This window comes from Seriola lalandi, unplaced genomic scaffold (genome assembly GCF_002814215.2).
Source record: "Seriola lalandi dorsalis isolate HSWRI2012SDOR001 ecotype SW California unplaced genomic scaffold, Sedor1 jcf7180002054972, whole genome shotgun sequence".
NCBI classification, from domain to species: Eukaryota; Metazoa; Chordata; class Actinopteri; order Carangiformes; family Carangidae; genus Seriola; species Seriola lalandi.
In genome coordinates, this window is record NW_019525660.1 from 6,109,359 (window position 1) to 6,134,033 (window position 24,675).

Consider the following 24,675-nt stretch of genomic DNA (forward strand, 5'->3'; position numbering starts at 1 on the left):
AGAATCTACGTCTTTTTCGCTGTAATGCAATTATTTTTTTTTTGCAGTTTTGCAAGTTTTTTTACTGCTTTGCTGACTATGCATTAATAATATAATCAAAATAATTATATTGTTTAAAAAAAATTGTGTTTAATCACCTGGACTCCCTAATGATAATATCATTAATATTTGGGCTGGACTGTATTGAGATATTACATTTTGGATATCTGAGAAAGCCTAGTGGAGAACTTTCCTCTGTCTGGTTGTGGTCTTTTTGTGCTGTGTCTGAAAAAAGCTTCCCATGCTTCATTTACTTTCACTTACAATTCATGGAGTTAAAATCATCTCCAGAACAATTTGATGCTACTGAAAGCTCTGTAGATAATTCATGGTCTCCCATTGACTGACTGCATGATAGCTACTTCCACTGGAATCACACTCACCCTCATATCGACAGGATTTCATCAAGCGTGAATGTACACACACACACACACACACACACACACACACACACACACACACACACATGCAAAAACTGGCTTGCAGACGATAGCTCTGCCAGAGCTCTCGCTGCCTCTCTGCTTGCCAGCTGTAGAGATGCATGGTGTCTTTGATTGTTTCATGGTGTTGGAGAGAAACTTCTTTGATGATTGCAGACATCTGTTTGATCCCTGTGTGAGCCTGCTGGATGTCTTAGCTGTGGCAATGTCACCTGATGGCGAGGAGGGGGTTCTTTAGGGGTATTTCATCTCCACCCTTAAGCCTCACTGGTCTGCTTGTTACTGTTTACTGACAGCTAACATTCGCTTCACATACTGGCAGCACAAGCTGAATCCTGGAGGTCTCTTTTCAAAGCTTCAAAGGTCATATTTAAAAGTTTAATATTGAAGTTTTGATAACTCTATTCACCAGCTGTCTGTCATTTACATTTGATGACAAAAGCATATTTGGCAAAGTGTAAATAGTATAGACACAAACATTCAGAGATGCATATCGAACAGGTAACAGCCCTGAGTTTCTTTTTTGTTCCAGCTTGCAGAATTAATATTAATTATAACAGCTGACTACAATTGCAGGCAGTTTAGCTGGTGAAATTAGCATTTACTGCCATAAACATTTACTTCAGCTTATCCAAATTGTGATTTTCAAATAACAATCATTAATCCCCAGAACTTGTTTGAACATATGGGTAAAATTGAGAGCAGTGTAAAGCTGTGTTCACGTCATCAGAGTTACTGCAATTACCAGTTTCACACTTACAAATAGTGTTAACATTAACATCCAAGTTATAATTACCACTGGGACATCTATATATTAATAACATATTTGACGCCTGGAATCTGCAGAAACAAGTGAGAAGCAGTAGCACAAGAGGACTCACAGCTGCCACCCTGAGTTGTCTGATGACTCCTAAGTTGTAAACATCATCACCTTTGCTCCTACATGATGTGAACACAGCAACGTTCAGATATGCTTTCACTTCACTCACCATGTTGCTGGTGAGTGAAGTGAAAGCATATCTGAACGGACCGTCTGTATGGGCCACAAAGCATACGCTCATACATGAGTGAGGCATTCATCTCATCTTTTGTTGGTAACAAGGAGCTGATTTCAGACCATGTGGATGTTTTCTCTGTCGTTTCCAGGTCTGAAACATTTAAGTGAACGGCCCACAGATTCAGGCTAAAGCCCCTGTGTCAAAGCACCTGTCGCTGTGAAGGCAGAGAGAGGACTGACAGACTGGGAAAATAAATTAAGATGAGAATTGAAGCATTTGGCAGGAACCTCTATATGACAAGCCCTAAACAGTTTATTGGAAAGAAACTGAAATTAGAGAAACATTGGCACCAGCTTGGCTTGAGGGAGGGAGAGGCTACCAGTCACCTCCACCATGTGTTTCCTATCGTCATACAAAAGGTGGAACAATTCTCCTGACATCGCTTCTCTGACATTTAAAATGCCACATGGACCTTTTAAATGCGAATGAGGGAATAAGATGTTTTCATATGTGTGTGTGTGCTAGCGTGTGGGCGTGCGTGTGTGTGTGTGTATGTGTGTGTGTGTTAGCAGTGACTCCCCTGAGGACTGACTCATCTGAAGTTTCAGTAAGCAGCAGGAAACAGGAAGAGGAAATGGTCACAGCAGAGCCCCTCTGGAGCTTCTGTGTATGAGTGTGTGGATATATTTGAATTTAGTTTCAGGTGTAATGGTGCATTTTCTCCAGTGTGTCTGTAGATGCAACTCAGACAGATGTGCTCCACTCCCACTCATGAAGTTCAAATCAAAACTCCCCTGGTGTGTTGTATTTCTAACCGAGGCCTCATGGGGCCAACAAGTCTGGCAAGAGCTGCATTGTGTGTGTGTATGTGTGTGTGTGTGTGCAAGTGTGTGTGTGACCAAGACAATTGGACTTCCCCTAAATTTCCTAAGTTTGCCTCTGTGTCGTCCTGTCAGGGACTCTATCAAATGCCTACTTTTCCTGTGACCGGGCTCCGGCCCCTGGAAGTGGAAGTTTGTTTGTGTATGTGCATTCCAACTGGAAAGCTTGTTGGGGGGGAAATTTATATGCTCGCTGCTTTTTGCTGTGCTGTGGTATGTGTGTGTGTGTGTGTGTGTGTCTGTGTGTGTGTGTGTGTGTGTGTGTGTAATTGCCCCATACCTGTTCAAAGGGAGCCTCCCATTGAATGTGTAACACACAACCACAGCAGGTAGCCTCACTGTATATATACAGTGTATGTGTGTAGCCTCACAATATGACTAAATTTAAAGACTTGATGACTTTTGCAAACAGCACAAATATTGGATATATTTTTATGTCTTCCCCTTACAATTCTTCCTAATGCATTTTTTATTATTGTAGATGTATGTAACTCTCATTTGAGTTGCTCTGCAAACACATCACCCTGTTGATTGGCAGTATTCAGTAAACAGTGTGAGGTTGACAGTAATTCCGCTCGCAGGGTCCTCAGTGTGAAGCTTTGAATATCAGGCTGTTGCAGGGTATTGAGGTTACCTGGCCATGAAAACATGCCAGGTATTTATAGGCCACCGCTGAGTCTGGGCCAGCCAGAGAGCATGTGAAGCTAAGCCACTGTGGTCAGGATCAAAGACTACCAAGACAGAAGTGCAGGTCTACAAACCAGCCCTCCTCCCCTCGCTGTCCCACTTTCTGACAGCCTTTTTCTTTAGCTTCACTACTGAACGCTTTGCTACCTGGAACTACAGGGGAAAGACACACATCTTACTGTGACTTAAGGATACAGAACAGGTTTAGACTGATGTAGCATGATACTAGAGTAGAAGTGTGATCAGCTTAGTGAAGAAACTGTTTGATATAAAAGCAAATATATCAGCTTATTGAAGCAGGGGTGGGCAGTAATGAAGTACATTTACTTGAGTAATGTATTTAAGTATATTCTCCAAATATCTGTACTTTACTTGAGTATTATTTCTTGTGGAAACTTCTGACTTTTACTCCACTACACTTAAAAGACAAATATTGTACTTTTGACTCCACTAGATTTAAGTACTCCTTAGTTTGAAGCAGCTTTTAGTAAGTGGAATTAATTTTATTTTATTTGTTGTTTGTATGTTTCAGAGTCATTAGGTTTTGTAAATACACCTCGGAACAATACATCAGTGTGTTGGAAAAATTCAAAAATGTACTTTTGAATACTTAAGTATTTTTAAAAGCAAGTACTCTAGTACTTCAACTCCAATAAAAATTTGACTGAACAACTTTTGGTGTAATATTTAACCAGGATTATCTATACTTTGACTCAAGTAATGGAGTTGTGTACTTTGTGCACATCTGACTATAGGTTTGTTGTCAGTGTTTTTGAAATAGCATGGCACTGGGTTGGCACTGGGAGTACAGGATTTGTGTTCATTTGTGGTCTGAATGCTTTTTTAGATGCTTTCCCATCCTGACAAGAAGAAAACATTGGGGCTCCAAAAGGTTCTAAGTATAAGGAAACAAGACTAAATGACTACAGCCATGCTGTGAGGCATATGGTTTGAGCAAAATGCTAACATCATCATGCCACAGCGACAGTGCTAACATGCTGATGTTTAGCTAACATGCTGATGTTTAGCTAACATGCTGATGTTTAGCTAACATGCTGATGTTTAGCTGTTTTAGGCTGAATCCGAATGCACCCCTCCAGACTTGCAGACTTCTGTTATATGTATAGTGACATGTTCACTGTCATCACGTCACGTCTGTGCGGCTGCTGGATCTTGGGGGATGAACTCGGATGAGTGTGCGCTGTGAGACGGGACTTAAAGACCTCATGTGTTTCCATGGAGATGAACTGAAATCAGTAAATTCAGGTTATTCAACCTGTTCATATTTTACATATTCAATATAAAACCATACTACATTATTTATTTTACATCATTACATTCATATCACTATTGATTGCAACCTCTGCAGTCACTCTGGAGTTCTACAGAAATTCCACTTGAGGTCAAAGCCCAGACATTGGGATTCGACCATAATGTTACTTGCTCACCATTTTGTTTAGCCTGGTGCTAGATGAAAAGTCAGAGGGTAAATTAAAATGTATCCTGCAGGGACCTTGAATATCTTCAGCAAATTTCACAGTAATCCATCAGCTAAATGAAAAGTAAGGTGATCAAAGTCAGTGGGATTTAACCTGGGGAACATGAATGTCTGGACGGAATTTCATGGCAAATTAATCCAATAGATTTTGAGATATTTCAGTTTGGATCAACTGACAGCCGTGATAGAGACATGCTAGCATTGCTACAAATATTCTGTTCCACTAGCTTCAGTTAAAAAATGTTAGCCTCCAAAACATCAGAAAAGTCATTCACAAGTATTGGACTGTAGAAACAGACCAGTGAAACGTTGCTCTGCAGCTCAGACATAAAGAGTCAAGCAGTAAAGCTGATCCTTCTTACACACGACTGTAAGAGGTGCATTTAGATTCAGAACATGAATTGCCCACGGTCAGTATTCTCTTCCAGATGGACAGCCATGCAGGGAGATGAAATAATGTTCAGATTCTGCATGTTCATTTCCTTCTTCTCCTTGCCCGAGGCCAGTTTCCTTTGGGCACCTGCTGGCTTCATCCAAAAGGAGAAGAGTGAGGGAGATTTTATTTTCAACAAGTACACTCCCTGTCACTGACACATCTTAAAAAACTTTCCTCTAAACCTTTCATGAGCTGCCGGAGGCAGCATCTGTCATCTCACCAACATATATCAGCTAACAGCAACGAATGGGATTTCACAGGGACATTTATGTTCTTCTGATCTCGCTGAGATTTTGCTGTAATATAAAGATCCTGCAGAAGCCACGCAGACGACTGTATGTATGTCAACGATGCTTTTTCCAGATGCTCAAGGCTCCAACTATCAGGGGGGTTGGGGTCTTTTCTCTCTATTGCTTCCCAGAGGTGGAGGTGGCGTGGGTGGATGCGCCATCATTCAAAGTGGGGGCGATTCTAAAAGCTAATCTCCATCCTCCACAGTGCGCAGAAAATCTGATCCGAACTCACAATATACCAACTGCTGTGTGTTATATAATATCCAAAAAGAAGCGGTTTTGCTGAAATCACATGGACAGTTGGGGAACAAGTTTGAATTCATGAATTAGATGAAATAATACATGGTGGAGGAAGCTGTGTGATTCATCTTGCTCGGAGAGCTGTGGTTTGGTTTCGAGTTTGAAACTGATGGGGATTACAGCAGTACAATATTTATCACTTTTTGGTTCAGTTAATGAGAAATAATCCACAAATGGTCGCTATACACTGGATTGTTGACATGGAAATAAGGCTGGGTCAGAGATTATAATTTAGTCTTCATTTTATCTTCAAAACAGACAGTGGAGGTGTTCTCCAGTACAGCTACATGTTGTATAACAAATCAAAATCCTACACTTTACCCACTGGATCAGGATTTTTCTGAACAGCTTAGATCAGTAGCATAAATTACATGTGTTGTAACAACAACAGTATACTGTGGTATACAACAAGTACAGTCAAGATCATTCTCTACGCATGCATGTACCGCTATTAACGTACACAAAAACTTCAGTAGTAAAACATTAATAGCAGACAAGAGTGAACAGTGTGTAAATAGTTTCATGGACACACTCATGATGGAACATTGTGAAACGACTTCGAATGTCTCTCTTCAGACACAATCTTTAATGGCAGATAATGTGTGTTATTCATTTCAGCTTGTCTCCTCAGAGAAGTGTTGATCAATACTAATCTCTTCATCTACTCTGATGTGTGATATTGAACCTTATGATGCAGTATTATTGTCTGGTATGATCCTCTGAACTTAATATGAGTGTTAATTAGGGCTCTGACGATTATCTGACGTAATCGACGTTGTTGATTATAAAAATTATTCAACGTGGAATTTTAGTGTCGACGCGTCGTGTAAAACCACACAGGGTAAATGTTCATAGAACAAAACCAGAACTTTCTAATGGGACCGTTTATATCAGTCGTCTTTGGTTTACCCGGACACAAGAGCAGTGCAAGGGCTGGGACAACGCGGTGACGTAATTGAAGTCATTGACTACGTGAATGATTTGCGTCTGTGTAATCTATTTGAACAACATGGCGGCGTCTACCAGCAGTACGATGGAGCGTGTGGAGCAACACGCGGCAAAGAAGGCTCGCACATGGTCCTCCAAAGTTTGGGAATACTTTAATCTTGACACCTAATAGTCTGCAGACTCTGTGTGTGTTGGACGGGGCAAATTGTTATATTAAATGACTAACTGGAAAATAATTGCAATAAAATTACTGTTAGGTTAATAAAAAAAATAATCGTTAGATTACTCGAATAATCGAAAAAATAATCGCTAGATTAATCGTTTAAAGAATAATCGTTTGGGACAGCCCTAGTGTTAATGGGTAAGGGGTGGAGTTAGAATCTGCCCATGGCGACTAAACTATGGTTAAGGTATGATAACTAGAAAACACTTGGTGAGGATTAGTGTAGTGAAGGTTAGGCAACTAAAGACTCAATGGCTTAACCAAAATGAATGGAAATTGTTGCTATTGTGGCAAATGTGAACGTTGATTGTGAGTCTGACAGAAAAGCAAACTCTGCATGAAAATCAGCGCACACCCTGCCGGTACAGTCATCTTACACTTCCATCTACCATTCACTCCTACTGAAGTGCGAACAACGGACAAATTCAGACACATTTCCTCTTTCAGTGTGATCTCCAGCAGCTCCAGTCTTGAATCCCACAGGTCAGCGTTTAGCCTAGTTCTCTGTCGGCCATTAGAAACACTTTGAAAATGGAGAAGTTAACATTCCAGCTTTTTAGGACATTATCACATTACCAGCCTGTAACATCTGTAACATCATTTTCATCCACTGCAGTTACATTTTGTTGAACAGAAACATAATGTGACAGCACCTTCACCTGATGCCTCACTTCACATACAGGGCACTGTATGACAGCGCAGGGACCTAAATTGTCAAGTGTGGACTGGCCCAATATCGATGTAAATCCTAGACTGGGCTGCAGGATTAGTTGGGACAAATTGTGCATGAACATCTGGTCGAAGAAGTCATATAGAGATAAGGTTTTCACTGCTGTTCCGACAGTCAGTTTCCATGTCCATGCAGCCAAACAGTCACCTTAAAGGTTTTTTTTAATATAAAGCAGATCAGGACTTCTTTACGTTTGTGATGTCACAACAAAAGTGCTTGCCAGCCATGCCCCAAGCCCAGCCCACGCGGACCCACTATGCAGAGAAATTACTTATTATTACTAGAGCTCCAGAGAGAAGCTTGAGATAAGAGATGTAAGACTACATTGAGATGGGTTCTGGTACTTAAAACCACAAATATATCTTCCTATGGATCACCACTTCAAATAAAACACTGGAATAGTGTTAAATATGGAACCAAAGTCTCAGGATATTTGTGTTGCCCTTTACTGCAATACAAACAGCAGCTATAAAAACATGTTTTTGTTTGTGGTTACTCTAAGCTGTTGTAATGGAACATAATGCTTCTAAAGTGCCATGTTTTACTCTTGAGAACTACGATAACAAGATTACACACAGCCACATGATTAATGTGCAGGATCTGCACAGTGAGACTGAAACAGTGTGTATTTAATTCTTCATGATTATAATGGCAACTCCTAAGGGTAATCTAGATGAAGCTAACCCACTTACGCCACATATATATATGACAAGCTGGCTATTTGTGGCTAGAGCTACGGATCCAGAAGCGGGAAATACATTTGTTGCATTATAGCGGGACAGTGGTTGGATTGGCCATGTCTGAGTAGAATGCTTGCTTGCTGCTGTTTCAGAGTTTTGGATTTCGTCACTTGGTTTTGATGTGCCATGTCCTGTATATCAACAGCATTTCCCACACTTACCATTACTTACATCAGAATTTTAACGCAGCGAAAGATGATCAACATCAATGAGTGGACCCTCTTTTTTGCTGCAGCTCTTATTCATCTACTGATGAGTAGCTTTTGACATATGAATCCTGCATAGAGCATCTGTAATACACTAAACCAGATAATAAAAATAGACCAATAAAAGCTAATCAAGATGACTTCAAATTTAAAACCACATACTAGACTGACAGCCAGGACTTAATTTATTTTCCAGACTTTTAATATCTGGAGCCAGTGATACAGATGTCATTCTGTTTACCTTTTTTCTATGGAGATCTGGATTTATGGCACCATCTCTGTGAGTGTTTGCCGGTTATGGCGCTGGTCAACGCTATAATCCAGAAGGCGATAAAATGGTTGACATGTAAACTAACGTGATGAATAGTGGTGCGAGGTGCAACAAGATGGATAGCACTGCTTCAGCCTTTGTTTACCTATAGCCGGTGTGGTTGTAAATCAAGCACAGCATAACCAAAGATGTTCTCTGTGTCTTATATTGGCCAGAAATCCACTACATTGGGGCTGCGGGATACCATAATTGATGAGGCACTTTGCTACTTGTAAGAGTTTTATCTAAATGTACTAGAGAATATTGTTTCTCACAGAAAGTGATGGAAACTTTTCTGTTTTTCATATATTTTATGTGAAAACCAGTGCAACATTAATTCCCTGAATGAGGTGCAGTCTCCCTCCTGAATGCTTGTCAGGCTTGGCTCTGGAGCACTTTGGACCTGCTGGCTTTTCTATCCTTCCAACCAGTTAATTACATTCACCCGGTGTCCCTGGTGTAAATCAGGTCCTGATTAGATGACTGCAGTAAGAACTAAAGAAGAACTAAATTCAAACTGCTTCACTGTCAGAAAGAAGAAACACAATAATTCATCCTTGACATATTTTACAGAATGTTTTTCCAGTTAGAGATGTCCTTTATTTATATTTTAGAGAATTAATGTTAAGGCTGTGGATATTTTTACCTTTGTTGACAGTAGTAACACCACTTCATAGTTTCAGCACTTGCAGTCAGTCCCCTGCTGTGAATCTTAGGGTCCCACAGGGTGGGACAGGGTTGGCTAAAACTGAAGCGTAGGGGTCCATGACTGACACAGCGCATCAAAGGCTCTGGAGGAAAAAAAATCCAGAGGAATGTCCATATGGATTTTCACTGACCGCCTCAGGACATCGTTTACAATGCAGACAGCCCACTCAAACTTGCTCTTACACTTGGTTATGGTTTTGGCAAGTCTTTCAAGTCTGGGCTCCCCTCATGAGACCACGAGGAGCTGAAATCTCAATATCCTGGTAACTTCACTTCAGCAGTAGACTCTTAAAAGCAGAGTTTATATTTTGGAGTGAAAGACCCCTTGGGGAGACTAGTTTTCCCCATTTGCTTCATTTCATCCTCAGTTAACTGCAGGATAGTGTTTCGGTGGCGAGGGAATGAGATCGTCATGTCAACATGATGAAACAATGGAGATTGTGTTGTAGATTGGTTCAGGAGTGGGTGGAGAGTGGAGGTTATGTCTTTAGCATAGCTGCTACAATGGATTCAATGATAATAACAGCAGTGAACACAGTAGCTCTGGGATGCTTCATGCTATCTCTGTGTGGAGGATCCTCCTCAGTTATCAGCAGTTGAATTTAAGGAAGGTCCACCATTAAAAACAAATCAGTCTGTGACTGTTGTAAAACGCTGAGGTTCTTACAAGCCACATGCACAGATGTGTTCCGTTTAAAGTTGCAAACAGCTGCTTTTCTGTATGTGAACAACATGGTTCACTACAATGTGAATACAAATTTAATGAAAACAGTCAGTAATGCAAAGATTTGGGTGAAAATTGGATTATACAAATGCGGAACAATCACCATTTTACCATCCATACTGCAGTTTGGCATAATTACTTGGAGAGACTGATCTGCAACATAATCAGCAGCTAATTTTCTTCCAGTGTTTCTCCCCAGTTTCTTTTGTACTCTCCTGAAAAAATATTGGAAACTGTCCCTGCAGTATGAGAACTCTGTCCACTGTAAACTACTGGGTGACGTTTTTGAAGAAAAAAAGTCAGGTTGAAAGTCATCTTAAACTGGTCTATTAAAGGTTCACTTCTCCAATTTTATCAGGATCAAATTAGGGCTGTCCCAAACGATTATTCTTTAAACGATTAATATAGCGATTATTTTTTCGATTATTCAATTAATCTAACGATTATTTTTTTTATTAACCTAACAGTAATTTTATTGCAATTATTTTCCGGTTAGTCATTTAATATAACAATTTGCCCCGTCCAACACACACACACTGCACCAGGGTGCTTCCTCTTTATGTGTTCGTGCATGACTGTCGTGCTAGAGTAATATGCCAGATGCACTTTGCAGAGTCTGCAGACTACCACACTGTTGGTGTCAAGATTAAAGTATTCCCAAACTTTGGAGGACCATGTGCGAGCCTTTTTTGCCGCGTGTTGCTCCACATGCTCCGTCGTACCGCTGGTAGACGCCGCCATGTTGTTCAAATAGATTACACAGATGCAAATCATTCACGAAGTCAATGACTTACATCACTGCGTTGTCCCAGCCCTTGCGCTGCGCTTGTATCCGGGTAAACCAAAGACGATGGATATAAACGGTCCCATTAGAAAGTTCCGGTTTTGTTCTATGAACATTTACCCTGTGTGGTTTTACACGACGCGTCGACACTAAAATTCCATGTCGAATAATTTTTACAATCGACAGCCATGATTACGTCGGATAATCGTCCCAGCCCTAGATCAAATTACTTGTCAGAAAGAGTACTCTTCAGAACTGTATGATGTCTTCTTTGGCTTCTCTGACTTCTAGATTTCTCTAACATATGTTTTCATGATTATTTCGTCTACTGATCATTTTCTAGAACAACTGATTCACTGTTTGGTCTATAAAATGTCAGTTACAATTCCCTAAAACCCAAGTGATCATTAAATCAACACTCCCAAACCCAAATATATTCAGTTCATTCTCACAAAAGACAAAAAAGACACAAATCTTCATAGTTAAGAAACTTGAATGAGACTACTATCAACTAACAAATTAATCGACTTATTATTTTAGCTCTACTTCTTAAAAATGTGTTATTTAATTACACCAATAAATACCCTTTATGATATACCCATTGTGTGATAATAGGTAAAAGTGAAGAAGAAATTTGTTTTTGTTACTTTTATTCATGCACAAATCCATGTGAAAGCCACAGTGGTAAACTCTTACTTTACTGTGTGTATGTCACTTACTGTACATTTATGAGGCTTCTCGTGTGTGTACAGCAGAGACATGTGAATGTGTGTGTTGGTATGACTGACAGTGTACTGCTGGTCAGTTGTGAGCAGCCTGCTGATTCAGACAGTGTGAAATTCAGCTGGAGTTACCTCACCTGTCAGCAAAGTGAGGATCTGGCAGATCAGATGCGTTTGTGCATCAAGGCCCTGAGCTGCGTGGGAGCATCAGTATGCTTGTTGAGTGTTTGTGTGTGTGTGTGTGTATTTCTGTCAGCGTGTTAAAACCGTGCAAATGTGTGATCACTGGGATGATCTGCTCGCCTATTAATGTGAACATGAAACAGGATTTCGAGGATCTGCTTTGATTACTGGGGAGGGTGGTAATGCATGTGTGGGTGTGGGTGTGTGTGTGTGTGTGTGAGTATGTGTGTCCTGAGGGGCTGTAGTCTGTGCAGGTTGATGTGATTCACAAGGACAGCCAGGATGACCTTGCTTTTGACCTTACACTGTTGAGATGGAGCTATTTGAAGGGAGAAAGGATTTTGCACAGACTCACAGCTCATTCTGTGGTTAACTTTCCCTCTGGAGCATGTGAACTGAACTGAGATGAACTTCAGTCCAAGAGATGGAGTAAGAGTGTGACATGGTTAGAGGAGGACTAGGAGTATCCTCAGTTTCTAGAGGGTTTTGTTCCAGCATTTGTGCATGAACATGATTTTTAAAACACCAGGAATCTCAGCAGCTGTTGAGTCATTTCTGTTGACTGCCAAAGCTTTTAAACCTTACAAAATGTAATTTGTTCATTTTGTCCAGAAAAAGTCTGTCTTATCACTCAGTTATCAGCAGGTAGTTTGGGATATATTTCAGTCTTATTACTGTAATAGGCAGTTTCATCCATGAGCAAAAAAACCCAGAAGAACCCAAAGCTGCCTCTTCAAATGAAAATGTTTCTGGTTTTACTAATAGAGGTCGACAAGCGGTCAAACAGATGCCACATTAATAGCAGAATTAATCAGTCATTGTTGCTTGTGGAGCAAAGTTTCAGATCAATATCAGTATATTCAAATTGATATCTCCAGGTATAGGCAAAGAGGGGTAGGATTTTCTCTTTACTATGCATTTTATTTATTTTTTAAGAGTTAATAACATTCCTGAAGTTGTACGATTTCAGACTGTTTTGTCTTCTCTCCATAATCATCTATTATATATTTCAGCCACTCATAATACGGCTCCATTTACATTTGGTGTTACCATGTGATCTGTACCAGGGCTTTAACCTGGTGGGACAGACCACCTTCAGATGTAGTCTGGATTATCAGATTGCTTTCTGTTGATAGTGCTCTGCATTTACATTACTAGACTCCCTGTATGGATTATTTTTTGCTGTGTTCTGTTGTGTTTTTGTTGTCTGACAACTGAACAAGCCTAAAATAATAATTTGACTGCAACACATAAATACTCCCCGTTAAGCTGCTGCACTGAAATGTCACTCAAATCACTATTTTATGACCATGAAGTTGTCTGTCAAAAGAAACATAAACACATAGGCGACAGAGTTCAATTTTTCCCGTCCACACTAAGACACTTTGCCTGGATGAGTGTTTTCAGATTTAGCTATGGTAGGGTGGACGTGTTCTCAGTTAAACAGTGTCTTGTAGGAAGTTGTCTCTGCTGTCTTCACCATATGCATGAGTGTAGAAATAATGCATGTAAAGCAGTGTTTGATGAGGAGAGTGCTGGACTAAATGATGCAGGCAATGAAGACTGAGGAGAAATGGCAAACGTGTGCTGCATTCCAATCAGCTGTACGTCTCTATATCCAAACACACTAATTATGTATTATGGGCGTTAATGAGCCATGGCACTGATTGCCAAACATTAGCTAGTCACTCTCTCAGAGCCAATCAGGCTTTTACTGGCTCCTCTCGATGTGGACTGAATTTAACACTCCGGCTTCATCTGTCAAATAAACACACACAAGCGTGCTCACATTCATGTGTGTATGCATATATGCAGAAGGAACAATAATCAATCTCATGTGCAGCAACAGACGCACAGGAAACACAGGAAACAAGCTAATATCAATTAGCACACACTCTCTGTCACACACAGACACACACACACACACACACACACACACTCTATTGTGTATTTTTATGTAAATGTGTGTTTTGCAGAGGTGGCTGTTCGATATTCACGTCCTTTTTTTCCAAACTGTTTCAACAGCAGAGTGTTTGATGGGAAAAGTGTTTGAGAGAAGAGCCTTTTGCTTTTCTGCCTGAAATACAAACATGATTCCAGTGACTCGCGTTTCTGCTTTCATAAATGTTTTATTAACTGTTGCCTGTAAAAATGAGCAGCAGAAGCGTTAAAAGGTTTGTGGAAAAACAACTTGTGGATTGATATATATTTGAAATAAAAAAAACACATTTGCTGGCAAAAACAAGTAGGACTGAACTGAATTAATCGAAATATTATCAAAATCGCAATATGGCCAAGTGCAATGTCCAATTTGCAGGAGCCTTTTTTTGGTAACGGTAATACTTGTCACAACATACCATAAATGAAGCATTATGGTGCTACAGAGATTCCTCCATCATACAAATCATATTGTCCAGACATAAAGGAACATGCTTGTTTGGTACAAGCCCCAACAAAAATCACCATCACCAAGATCATCATCATTTTAAGATTTTTTTCAGTGAAAATAAAATGCGAAAATAACCAATACAGCTGAAATCATGACTAATATCGTAATATCTGGCAAAATAATTTCAAAATGATTTGTTTTGCACAAGCCTTACAACAAGGCTTTATAATTTTCTGTAGGTGTTTTCAGGCTCCCATCAAACCACAGCAAAAACCAAATTACAACTTTTAGTTTCTTGGAACAAAGTTAAACAGAATGGAACGTTTTGAATTTTACACCCTCAAACTCATCCTCTTAGAGACAGTCTCTGGTCTATGTGCAGAAAACAAACTAAAGCAGTAAACATAAATTGTTCCAAGTACAACATGCAAGGTGTAAAGACTCTCCAACACTGTAAGTACTGCAATTTTTGAAATAACGGTTCTAAAGCAGTCGAGCAGGAGAATCCTCTGAAGTAACAGTGAAGGCTGCAGATGATGGTAGCACTGTCTGAAGGTCCTTTCACAGCTGCGTGTTTGGTGTGGTCGGATCAACCCCTCGAGGGTTTTCCTCCTGGTTTATCTCACATGTGGTGGTGAGAAAACCTCGAAGGCAGTGTTCGCCAAACAGCTGATCCCTGGTCCGTCTCATGTCATCTCTTCAAATGAAATCTGGAGTAGTGTGTTTTCAAAGTGTCTGGGGAGTGATGTAATGATCAGATATGTGACCTGCCCGATTTTTTTTATTTTTCCATAAACCTACATCTCTATAGAAGACCATTATTTTATTTTTTGTTGAGAAAAGCAGCAATTAGCAGCGTTGTAGCTATAAATGACAGCATTTAATGCATTTCATTTCAGATTCACAACCCCCCCTCTAACAAGATTATAGTCATTTTTAGGCTGCAGTTAAGTTTGTTTTCCAGTGAGCAGCAGCAGTTATGCACCAATGTCAGCACTGATTTCGGAATCAGTCAGTGGGTAGATGACCTCAATTACAATTTTGTAAACGGGAATGAAGTGCTCCTTCTCTTGGCTTGAAAGGCAGAGTCTTTAAACACAAAAAATGTATGTGTTCCGCTGGATTACCTAACTGATCTCTATTTTTAGCTGATAATCAGTGATCAGTGATTTGGAGAAAAAAGAGAGAAAAGAAAATGAGCCAGAGAAAGGAGGAGTAAAAGCAGAGTGCAGAAAACTGGGACAGCACGCTGGGTTGTGTGTGAAACCAGTGAGACCGTTGCCACGTTACAAATCTAAAATGCACCAGCCATTTTCCGGCCTCTGCCATAAGAAATGGTGAAGGATAAATACAGAGGAGGTAATCAGTGGGTTTGCATGTTGATAGCAGAACCATTCTCTTCTTGAAGCTCAAATTGTGTCATCTCTACATCTTTACCTGTTGTTCACGGTCCAATAATGGTGAGCACCTGATTTTATGTCTGTTATCTGTGAGAGAGTTTCAGCATCCTGCAATATAATTACTACGTCAAAGGTGTTTCCAAGTATGGAATTATGATGATGAAAATCTAAATAGCTGATTTTTTTTCCCTTGACCTTCTGTCAGTATACAAATAGGTACCTGAAAGCAGACACATTGCTCCTGACATTAACCAGAACACACACAATCACAGCACACACACACACTGTGTACTTGTCTCCCTTTCATCTGGGCAGACACATCCCTCATCCTGCTTTAATTGCTCTGGTGTGAATCATTAGATCCAGCGCTGCAGCCGTGGTCAGACAGGTTTATTAGCCTCCATCACAGACCAGGTTCAGTCCCCCAGCACCACCACTTATCTTCGACACGGCTGCTGAGCCTTTGACCTCAGCTTTCTGTCACTGGACACCACTGGACACCAGATCTGTGGATTCTTAGATGTTGCGACTGGGCTCTTTTTGCTATTTCAGCCTCAGTCTGTGATTTTGGCTGATGACACAGTTGCTCACTGCAGCTTTGAAGAACAGATACTGTACCAGTCTTGCTCTGGAGTCCTTGTGACAGCTGAATCATGATGTATTTTTAAAGCCTTGCATAACACAGCTCTAAGAACAGTAGTAATCATCGATATTTTTGTTTTGCTGAAGTTTTCCAGCTAAAATTAAGTGTACTGCCTCTTGGAATTTCAACCTCTCATTTCCTTTGTGCACATTTTCTTGACATTTCTATTATTAGGGGTGCGGCCGGTGAGGGATGTAATACATGTGAGTCTTCTTGGCTGTGTGCAGATGGTCAGTTTTGTTGCGGATGTGTGTGACTAATGTATTCACTGAAGCCAAAAAGCGCAAAACAACACGACTCGTCCCCAAAAACGCCTGCCAGCTACGACTGGAAAACCTCCAAATCTCTGTTCAGCACGCAGCGAATCCTCAGCTTTTGGACATGTTGTACCTGCCAACTGGCCTCCGGATGTCATGCCCTTCATTCATTAGTGGAGAGAGTGCACCATCAACTCTGTCTAACAACTGTGTCAGGATTAATAATTGGAGGGAGGATGGTTCTGTGTGAAATATCTGAGAATACACCCAGTAAAAAGATGAGTCACTTTCAGTGCATCCATCTGTGTCTGTGTTTGGACTGCAGCACTGACAACGACAACATATACAGCACACACTGTATATGTTGAGGTAACAGTTAATGTAAGGTTGACATGTTGTAAAAGCATTTTTTAGTTGTCTAATCACTGAATGAATGTGGTGCAAAAAGATCACAAATAGTCCCCACAGTTATGCTAAAAAAACTGCCAGAAGTCTGAATCTGTGTTTCCCTCTTCCTCGCTGCTTGCTGAAGGGCACACTGACAGCACAGGTGGCTGAACCTCCAGGCGCCTGCTTCAGGACCTGAACTTGTGCTCGGCTAAGTGTTTGACAGCTCTGAATAAAATCTATAGGTGTTAGTTTTACTTCTTGTTTCTAATGTATCATGGAAAAAAAAAAGTTTCCATTATGTGCAGCAACTCGTGCAACTCCTTTAAGGGACACTCCTTCTGAAGAAACTAAAGGTTTTGTTTGAGAATTGAAAGATGAGTGTAGAATTCAGCCTCTCAGTGTCCAGCCACAATAATCCAGATAAGAGAAGATCCCAGTGAATCAAAATGTTGCTCATATAAGTCGCCTCCAAAACTCAAAGCAATAAGCTTAAGAAGCAACATAGAGCTTGATATATATTTTTCTTCAAAAATGAAACAAAAAACAAACAAACATTCAATTTGTGTTTTATTCACAGTTGATAATTAAGCTAAATGGAATTATTTATTAGCTCTCATTAAGTATTTGATATCTGGGCACTTGAGGATATAGGGTAGAGTTGTCGAAGCACGATAACAAATTTTATCATTATTTTTTATTTCCTATACTGATTGAAATGTGTAGGTCTGAAGCTCCAGCACTGTTGAGCTGCTCACCACTAATATTTCCCTGTGACGATTTAGTTTGATGCTTTGATTTGTGTTTCCTGGCGTCAGTAATGCGACGCCGCCTCTGATGTGTCTGATCTCTGCCATTTAAAAAAGCCTTGCCAAAGTCAGACTTTGACATACGTGAAAATTCATTGTCCTTCTTTTTTTTTGTTGATGGATGATATGTGGGTTGATTGATTACACATCGTGCCATTGATCAATACTTGTCTGCTTATCAGCAGAGACCCCTTTAATACTGATGCTAAAAACAGTTTAAGTCCATCAGTCTTCAGCATTGTGCACTGGGCAAACATGAATTTTACATCAGTGACACTGTGCATCACGTTATTAGTCCCAGAGGTGTACTGTAGAGTTTAGAGTTGAAAGGATGTCAGCAGAAACAACCATGTCTCTGCTTTGCATGTCCTTTGTTGTCTACTGTTTATTCTATTTACTGGTGGGGGAAGGTAAATGCCAGTTGTGTGACCAGTATTGATCTGTGAGAGCTCACACTCCGGGGCAGACGTTATCTATGTTAAATCAGTGTTTGTGTGAATGTGAGAGTGCAGGCATGTTGTCCCCCGCATGTCCGTGTGTGATGTCAGTGATTACAGTACATGACCCACAAAAAGAGGTTCATGTGCTGTTTGCCAGGTTTCAAAACGTGAATGATCAGAGCTCCCTGCTGAGCTTTGACTCAGGTGATAAAGCCGTCTTGAGCAGGTGAGTTCAGCTGTGATTAGTCAAGCAGGTCACACGCACTCTTGCAGAGTCAAGGGCACTGGCAGGACTGAGCACAGCAGCGTGAAATTACTTGTCATACTAATAGCAATCATGTCACCCCACGAGGGCACGCGGTTTACTCCACAGCACCATTGATGACGGATCAGGTCATGTGTCTCTGGCCTGCTGTTACTGTACTGCTAACTGTTGACTGTGTCAGATGAGGGAGTTCTTATACAGCAACAACACAGTTCCCCTCTCATTCAACACCCCGCTCATTGTTTCCTTTTACTTGTTTATGGATGTTAAATCATAGCAAATGGATACTGATATTATTATATATTATTTCTTATATTTTATGATATATTTTGGCTTTTGCATCTTGGTTATCTCTGGAATGTAACATTGTGTGACTGTTATTACACACATACAGTTACAGTGTGTGTCAATAAGTGTTGGAGTGTTTGAGAATGCTGCCCTCATGTGACTCCACTTGGAAATGCAGCATACTCTACCGACAAACTGATATCAGTCACAAGTCTCCTCAGCTTTTCAGGCTGTGTATGTATGTTGTGATACTGTCAAATATATTGATAAATAATAATATCCTTCTTTCCATTGCAGGTTATGGACACACTCTCTAAACTTTCCCACACAGTGATTGCACAACAGACTGGAATCAGGTGTGTTTCATGAAGTAACACAATACAATGTAATCTTTTAAGACAGATGAAAAAATGTTGTATTATTATCTTTGTATAAACAATAAAATGCGACACATTATGTTGCAGTATTATATAACACAATACAACATGTATCTTATGGCAGGTTATAGGTTATAACACAAGGTCTAACATGAAATGCTTTCTGTTTTCCCTTTAAAGGCCTTTTCCAACAGAGGAAAGTGTTGAAGATGATGATATCTACAACCACCTGGAGGATCTCATAGAGTATGTCTCCTCTCCTCTCCTCTCCTCTCCTCTCCTCTAGTCTACTCTACTCCCCTCTTACAGGGTTTTCATAAAGAACTTAATTTTTAAAAAGTTATTTGTTAATTTCGTTACCCTGCCACTTAAAAATCTACAGGCTGTTGTGGGCACAGGCAACATTTGTTCCTTGGATCTTGACTGAAAGACAGCCACCCCCTCCAAGGCTCCCAGCATGCACTCGTCCCCCTCTTTTCTTAGTCACCTACAAGTTGTGTGGGCTTGTGGCTTGATCATGTTTTCACACCCTATTCCCTGTACACTGATGAAAGTGTGGCTGATTTAAACCCTGTTTGAACTTGAGTAACCTGTTTTAGGGCATCAGATTAACCTGATTTAACCTTTGTCGGATGCTTAACCTTATTGCCTTTACCTTAACATATAATGACAACCAACCAGTTTATGAGTGATATTTTTATTTTATCAAAACGACAAATAATCCATTTAATTTAAAAGTGACGAGGAGCTAAATCATAACATTACATAATCCTCCCACACTGCAAAAAGGACTCTTGACACGCGATGCCATGCTTTTCATCTATGAAAAACTGAATCTGAATCTGCCAATAATCTAATATCTATTCATAGCATTTGCTCACCAAAACATGACAGACATTCAGGTTAACTTCTTCCTCCTGTCAGCCAGCATTGCTGCCTTGTGATTAATAAGGCTTATATTTGTATATTGCAGCCTACACTGAGTCAAAAGTCACTTCTTGGATTTAAGAACAGTGTTACTGTAGGGTGTGTTGTGATGTAAGTCAGCAGAGAGAGATAATCTTCCAGTTCAAATAGGTTTTGGAGGCCTTGCTTTGACATGGTGCTCTGGTCTATGTTTAGTGCTGCCAGCTCCTAGAGTGGGAAGCGGCTCAGGAGTCAGCAGTGACAGTGGAAACCAGCAGCCTGACAGCAGCCAGCTGCCGATGGAAGTGGCAGCTTGGATCACACTGAACAGAGCTGTCTTCAGCTCTCAGCTCCCATCTGCTCAGTGATGGCTAAATGGACAGAACATGTACAGAAACACACCTATCCACCCAGGAGAAGAGCTTCCCTCCCATTTATCAGTGTAATTTATCCATGTCCATTCTGAGCCGACTGTCTCAACTCTATCTAACACTAAAAATCATGACATTAAATTAACGTTTTCAGGCTCATTATGTGTTTAACAGAGAAAATGTGATGAGTCAGATGAAGAGTAAATTCTTTAGATGACCTGACATGCCTCTCTTCAGTCTGTCATGAGCTTAAAACTGCTTCTTGATGTCCTGAGAAAATCAAATCAGTGGGTACATGCATTGTGGCAGCTTGATGCTCCATAGAAGCCTGTGAAATTTTGTTAAATGTGGAAATTTTTATTTAATGTCATTTCCTACTGCATATTAACAGACCAATGAGCATAAGAGAAAGTTGGAAAACCATGTAACCATGTAAAATTTGTCTCTGTTATTCACTATAAACAAACAATCAAATCAAACGATCTATCAGTCAAATGAGACCTCACAGGACTCATGTTTTATTCACAGAACTAAAGTGAATCAGTGAATCTGTTGCAACAGAGGAGCAGCAGAATGAAGCTTAAAGGCACATAAATACATATATAATGATAACCCCAGTGTTAAAACAGAAAACAGGCTTAGGATCTGCTTTCACTCTCAAAATGACTCACCTCTGACACCGTTTATGTGCATCTGTGATGTTTCATATGCTGGCCTCAGGTCACACCTCCTTCCTGTCCCGCGTTGTGAGATCATGAGGTGGGAAACGAAGGAAAAAAGAATAATATAGATAAAAACCACACTCTTTTGGAAATGTAAACAAACAAAACCGGCTGCTAGGCTGTAACTACTCCAACCCACACAATAACAGCTGTGTGGTTTCATATTTGATGGCTGGGGTTGGTAAGTCGCCGCAAATCGTACATCTCTCATTCTCCATATGTAAAAAGTGCAGTTTCCTATACTGCATGAATATATCATTTAAAGATACTAAACAATGAGTTGAAGTTTTCTTCTGATTGTCTCTCAGTGGAGCAAATATTTTACCAGGAACATTTGGATCCTTTTACAGTCAACAGTATTTTTCTTACCAACCTCATATCGTCAGCCTTTTGTTATTTATACTGGACATGGTTCAGAGGCATCCTTTCAGACTTGTGTGTGTCGGGGTCCGTATGCAGGAGTTTTGTCCTGCCTGCACAGTCAGTGGTCAACCCCCACCCTCACCTCACCCTCTATTCCTCACCCTAATAAACCCAAACACCGCACAAAACTTGGTCCTTCAGATATTCTGTGTTCCTTTGGGGTAGAGTTGGTTCTATGGTACGCACACACACACACACACACACACACACACACTGACATGTCATGTTAGCAGAGTTGCTAAGGTACAGTAATTGGCTCAGATGTGAGCAGTCAGAACAAGGCCTGTGGCGTTACACATAAAAGTCTTTGCTTGTGTGTGTGTTCCTGAGCCACTTTCACAGCTATGGATTAAATGTTGTCCCTGACTAACAAGATTTGTAGCATAGTATTAAAATCTATGTCAGTCAAACCAGAGGTTTGTGTGTTTTTGTGTGAAGCTTTCGTGTGGTTGTCCTGAAGAGACTCACTGTAAAACTCGTGATCAAACAGTTGTGGGGGGCCATGTAATGTCACTAACGTGTTCTGTCATGTGTGCTGCAGTGAGAACGAGGTGGAGGATGAGGAGGATCTGTACGACTGCGTGTATGATGATGGAGATGGTGGGGAGATCTATGAGGACCTGATGAAGACTGAAGCCATCCCCCCTCCGGTTAGTCCTCTTCTCTGCTCCTTGATACAGGTGTCAACAGTTTGATACCTGAGTTAAAGAAAGTTCAACATTTTGGGAAATTTGCATATTTGCTTTTTTGCAAATCAAGCTTAAATCAAATGTATCAAGCATTTTTCTAAAATGTCAAACTGGCATTTTACTGTGAGTGTATCTGTGCATCAAAGTCATGAAAAAATTCAGTATCAACCTTGATATTCAAAGTATCTGTGACTTTGAACTGCTGATTAAATCTATATATATATATATATATATACTGTATGTTTTTAATAAACTGTTCTTCAATATTTCTTCTCCCTTAATTGCACATTAAATAAATACAGTTCACAAAAATCTTGCTCATATTGAAACCTGCAGATGCTCTGAATTTTTTAACTTAGTAATTCCAGAAGGTAATTATGTTTTTACGCACATTATATCTGCTTTGTTTCATAAAAAGTGATGGTACCTCACAGCTGGTAGACAATCCAACCAGAGTGTGTGAATCTCAGACTTTTTTCAAAGGGTTGTACTGACAACATCTGGTTAACGACTCTACAGTTTGTCAGCCCACAGCGCTGACACATAGTAACAGGAGTGTGTGTGTGTGTGTGTGTTGTGTGTGTGTGTCTGTGTGTGTGTGTGTGTGTGTGTAGGCGTTTCACAAGCAGGCGGAGATCGACATCAGGAGCTGCTGTTTAACAGAGATCAAGCAGACAGAGGAGAAATACACTGAGACCCTGGAGTCTATAGAAAAGGTACTGACTGACCTGTGGGACATTTCCTTGTGTGGATGAACCAACAGACTGAGGCTGAATAAGTATTGGAGTTAATGAATCTAATCTTATTCTCATTTATTTCAGTAGATGATTTTTTGTGCTGTTATCAACTGATGTCACATGGGAACATGTGAAAGTGCTGTATGCTGTAATAACAGCACCTGTATTTATCAAACTCGTAAATACTAAAAGTGGTGCTGAGCTATAAGACACATTCATCACCTGACTACATCTGCCATGTTGTTCGTTCTTTAAATTCATTACAGTTCATTCAGTGAAATGTTACTGTGCAAGAAAATTACACAACAACAAATGATGATGATGATGAAGATGAAGATTATTGTTATTATTATTATTATTATTATTATTAACAGACAGCATGGGCGCGTTCTGGTCTGTTTCTGTCAGATCCTTTCATTTCAAAAGTCAGAAAAACAGTTATTTGTGTGGCAGAAGAATAGTATATTTTTCATATTTTTTTCATATTCATTTTTTCCTGTCAACACTAATTATCTCACAACCCTTCAGATTAATTTTAAAGCCCCATAAATTAGTCCCCACCCCTGCTGAATTTGTTTGATCAAGTGGGTCCTCAGCACATATATCTGCAGTTTGAGTGTGGTGTGTTTAAAAGCAGGAATTTTTTTTTAAATGACTACAGTACTAATATCATTACAAAAACTACTCTGAATGAAGTTAGGAACATGATGTGTTTTTTCAGCTAATGACAGAATTAATTGTGTGCCAACAAACAGAGCTGGTTGAAATGATAATCAGTAATGTTACTCATCGCAATAATAACTATGCAGCTAATTTCAGTGTTAGGAAAAATACAAATTACTTAGTCAAAATGTTATTTCCCCTCCATATCTGACAGAGACTAAATTGTTCTTAATTCTCCGAGCTGACGAGAGCCAACAGTCAACTGCAGTTGATCAAAAAGGAAAGAAAAGTTTGATTTCATGCAGTAAAATGATGACAACAGTGGCCTCCTGATCACCTGCAGTATGAGAAACTGTAATCACCAGCTTTTGGGTGTAATGGGAAAAATAATGAGTAGTGTTACAAATCTGGGCTCTCACAGAGAAATGAGGGGAAGGATGAATTTTTATTTTTGGAATTAGTGTTAGGTGATGAGTGATCTCTGCACTGCTTAGAACAAACTGCACCAAAAGACCAAAACTCTGAGGAAAGCCCCTTTGTCGTGGATGTTTTCCACCTTATCCTGCACTTTTACAGGACTGTGGGAGGCTCGCCGGCTCTTGCCCCCCCCCAGCCACAGCTACTTGTCTTCGCCCTCTTGTGTATGCTCACGTCTGGAAAAAGACCTTGCCTGATTTCCCAGCGGAGTGTCTCAGTAGATGACTTTCGATATGAAGTGGATGGTGGAATTTAGTTTGTGCTTGCCCGATCCTCTGAGATGTAGAGGTGACTATGCGGCAGCAGGTTTCTGAGAGGAAATCATTAAATTGCAAACTCTGAAAATGAGATTATTGTCGTGACCCAGACAGTCCTCCTTGTTTTTGCTGACTGCAGCTCTTTGCAACTAGGCCCCCTATAATATAACGGCCTCTCGCAAAATGACTTTCCCACTCTCACTCCAGAGGGACGAGCCTCATTCTTTTGCATTCTCTCTTTCTTTCCTCTGCAGCACTTTATGACGCCCCTCACCACGTTTTTCTCCACGGTTGAAATGGAGGAGGTGTTTGTGAATATCCCGGT

At 40.2% G+C, this 24,675-nt stretch overlaps 1 protein-coding gene across 3 annotated transcripts in view; it reads left to right on the top strand.

Annotated features, from left to right (window-relative positions):
- vav3a (vav guanine nucleotide exchange factor 3a) overlaps positions 1 to 24,675 on the top strand; it is a 93,354-nt gene that overhangs the window by 21,506 nt on the left and 47,173 nt on the right. For all 3 annotated transcript variants that reach the window (XM_087171697.1, XM_023398079.2, XM_087171696.1), the window contains exons 3-7: positions 19,026 to 19,084; positions 19,286 to 19,351; positions 22,069 to 22,177; positions 22,831 to 22,932; positions 24,605 to 24,673. In XM_087171697.1, the coding sequence (XP_087027823.1) occupies positions 19,026 to 19,084; positions 19,286 to 19,351; positions 22,069 to 22,177; positions 22,831 to 22,932; positions 24,605 to 24,673 (405 nt within the window). The remainder of the gene's footprint in view (positions 1 to 19,025; positions 19,085 to 19,285; positions 19,352 to 22,068; positions 22,178 to 22,830; positions 22,933 to 24,604; positions 24,674 to 24,675) is intronic.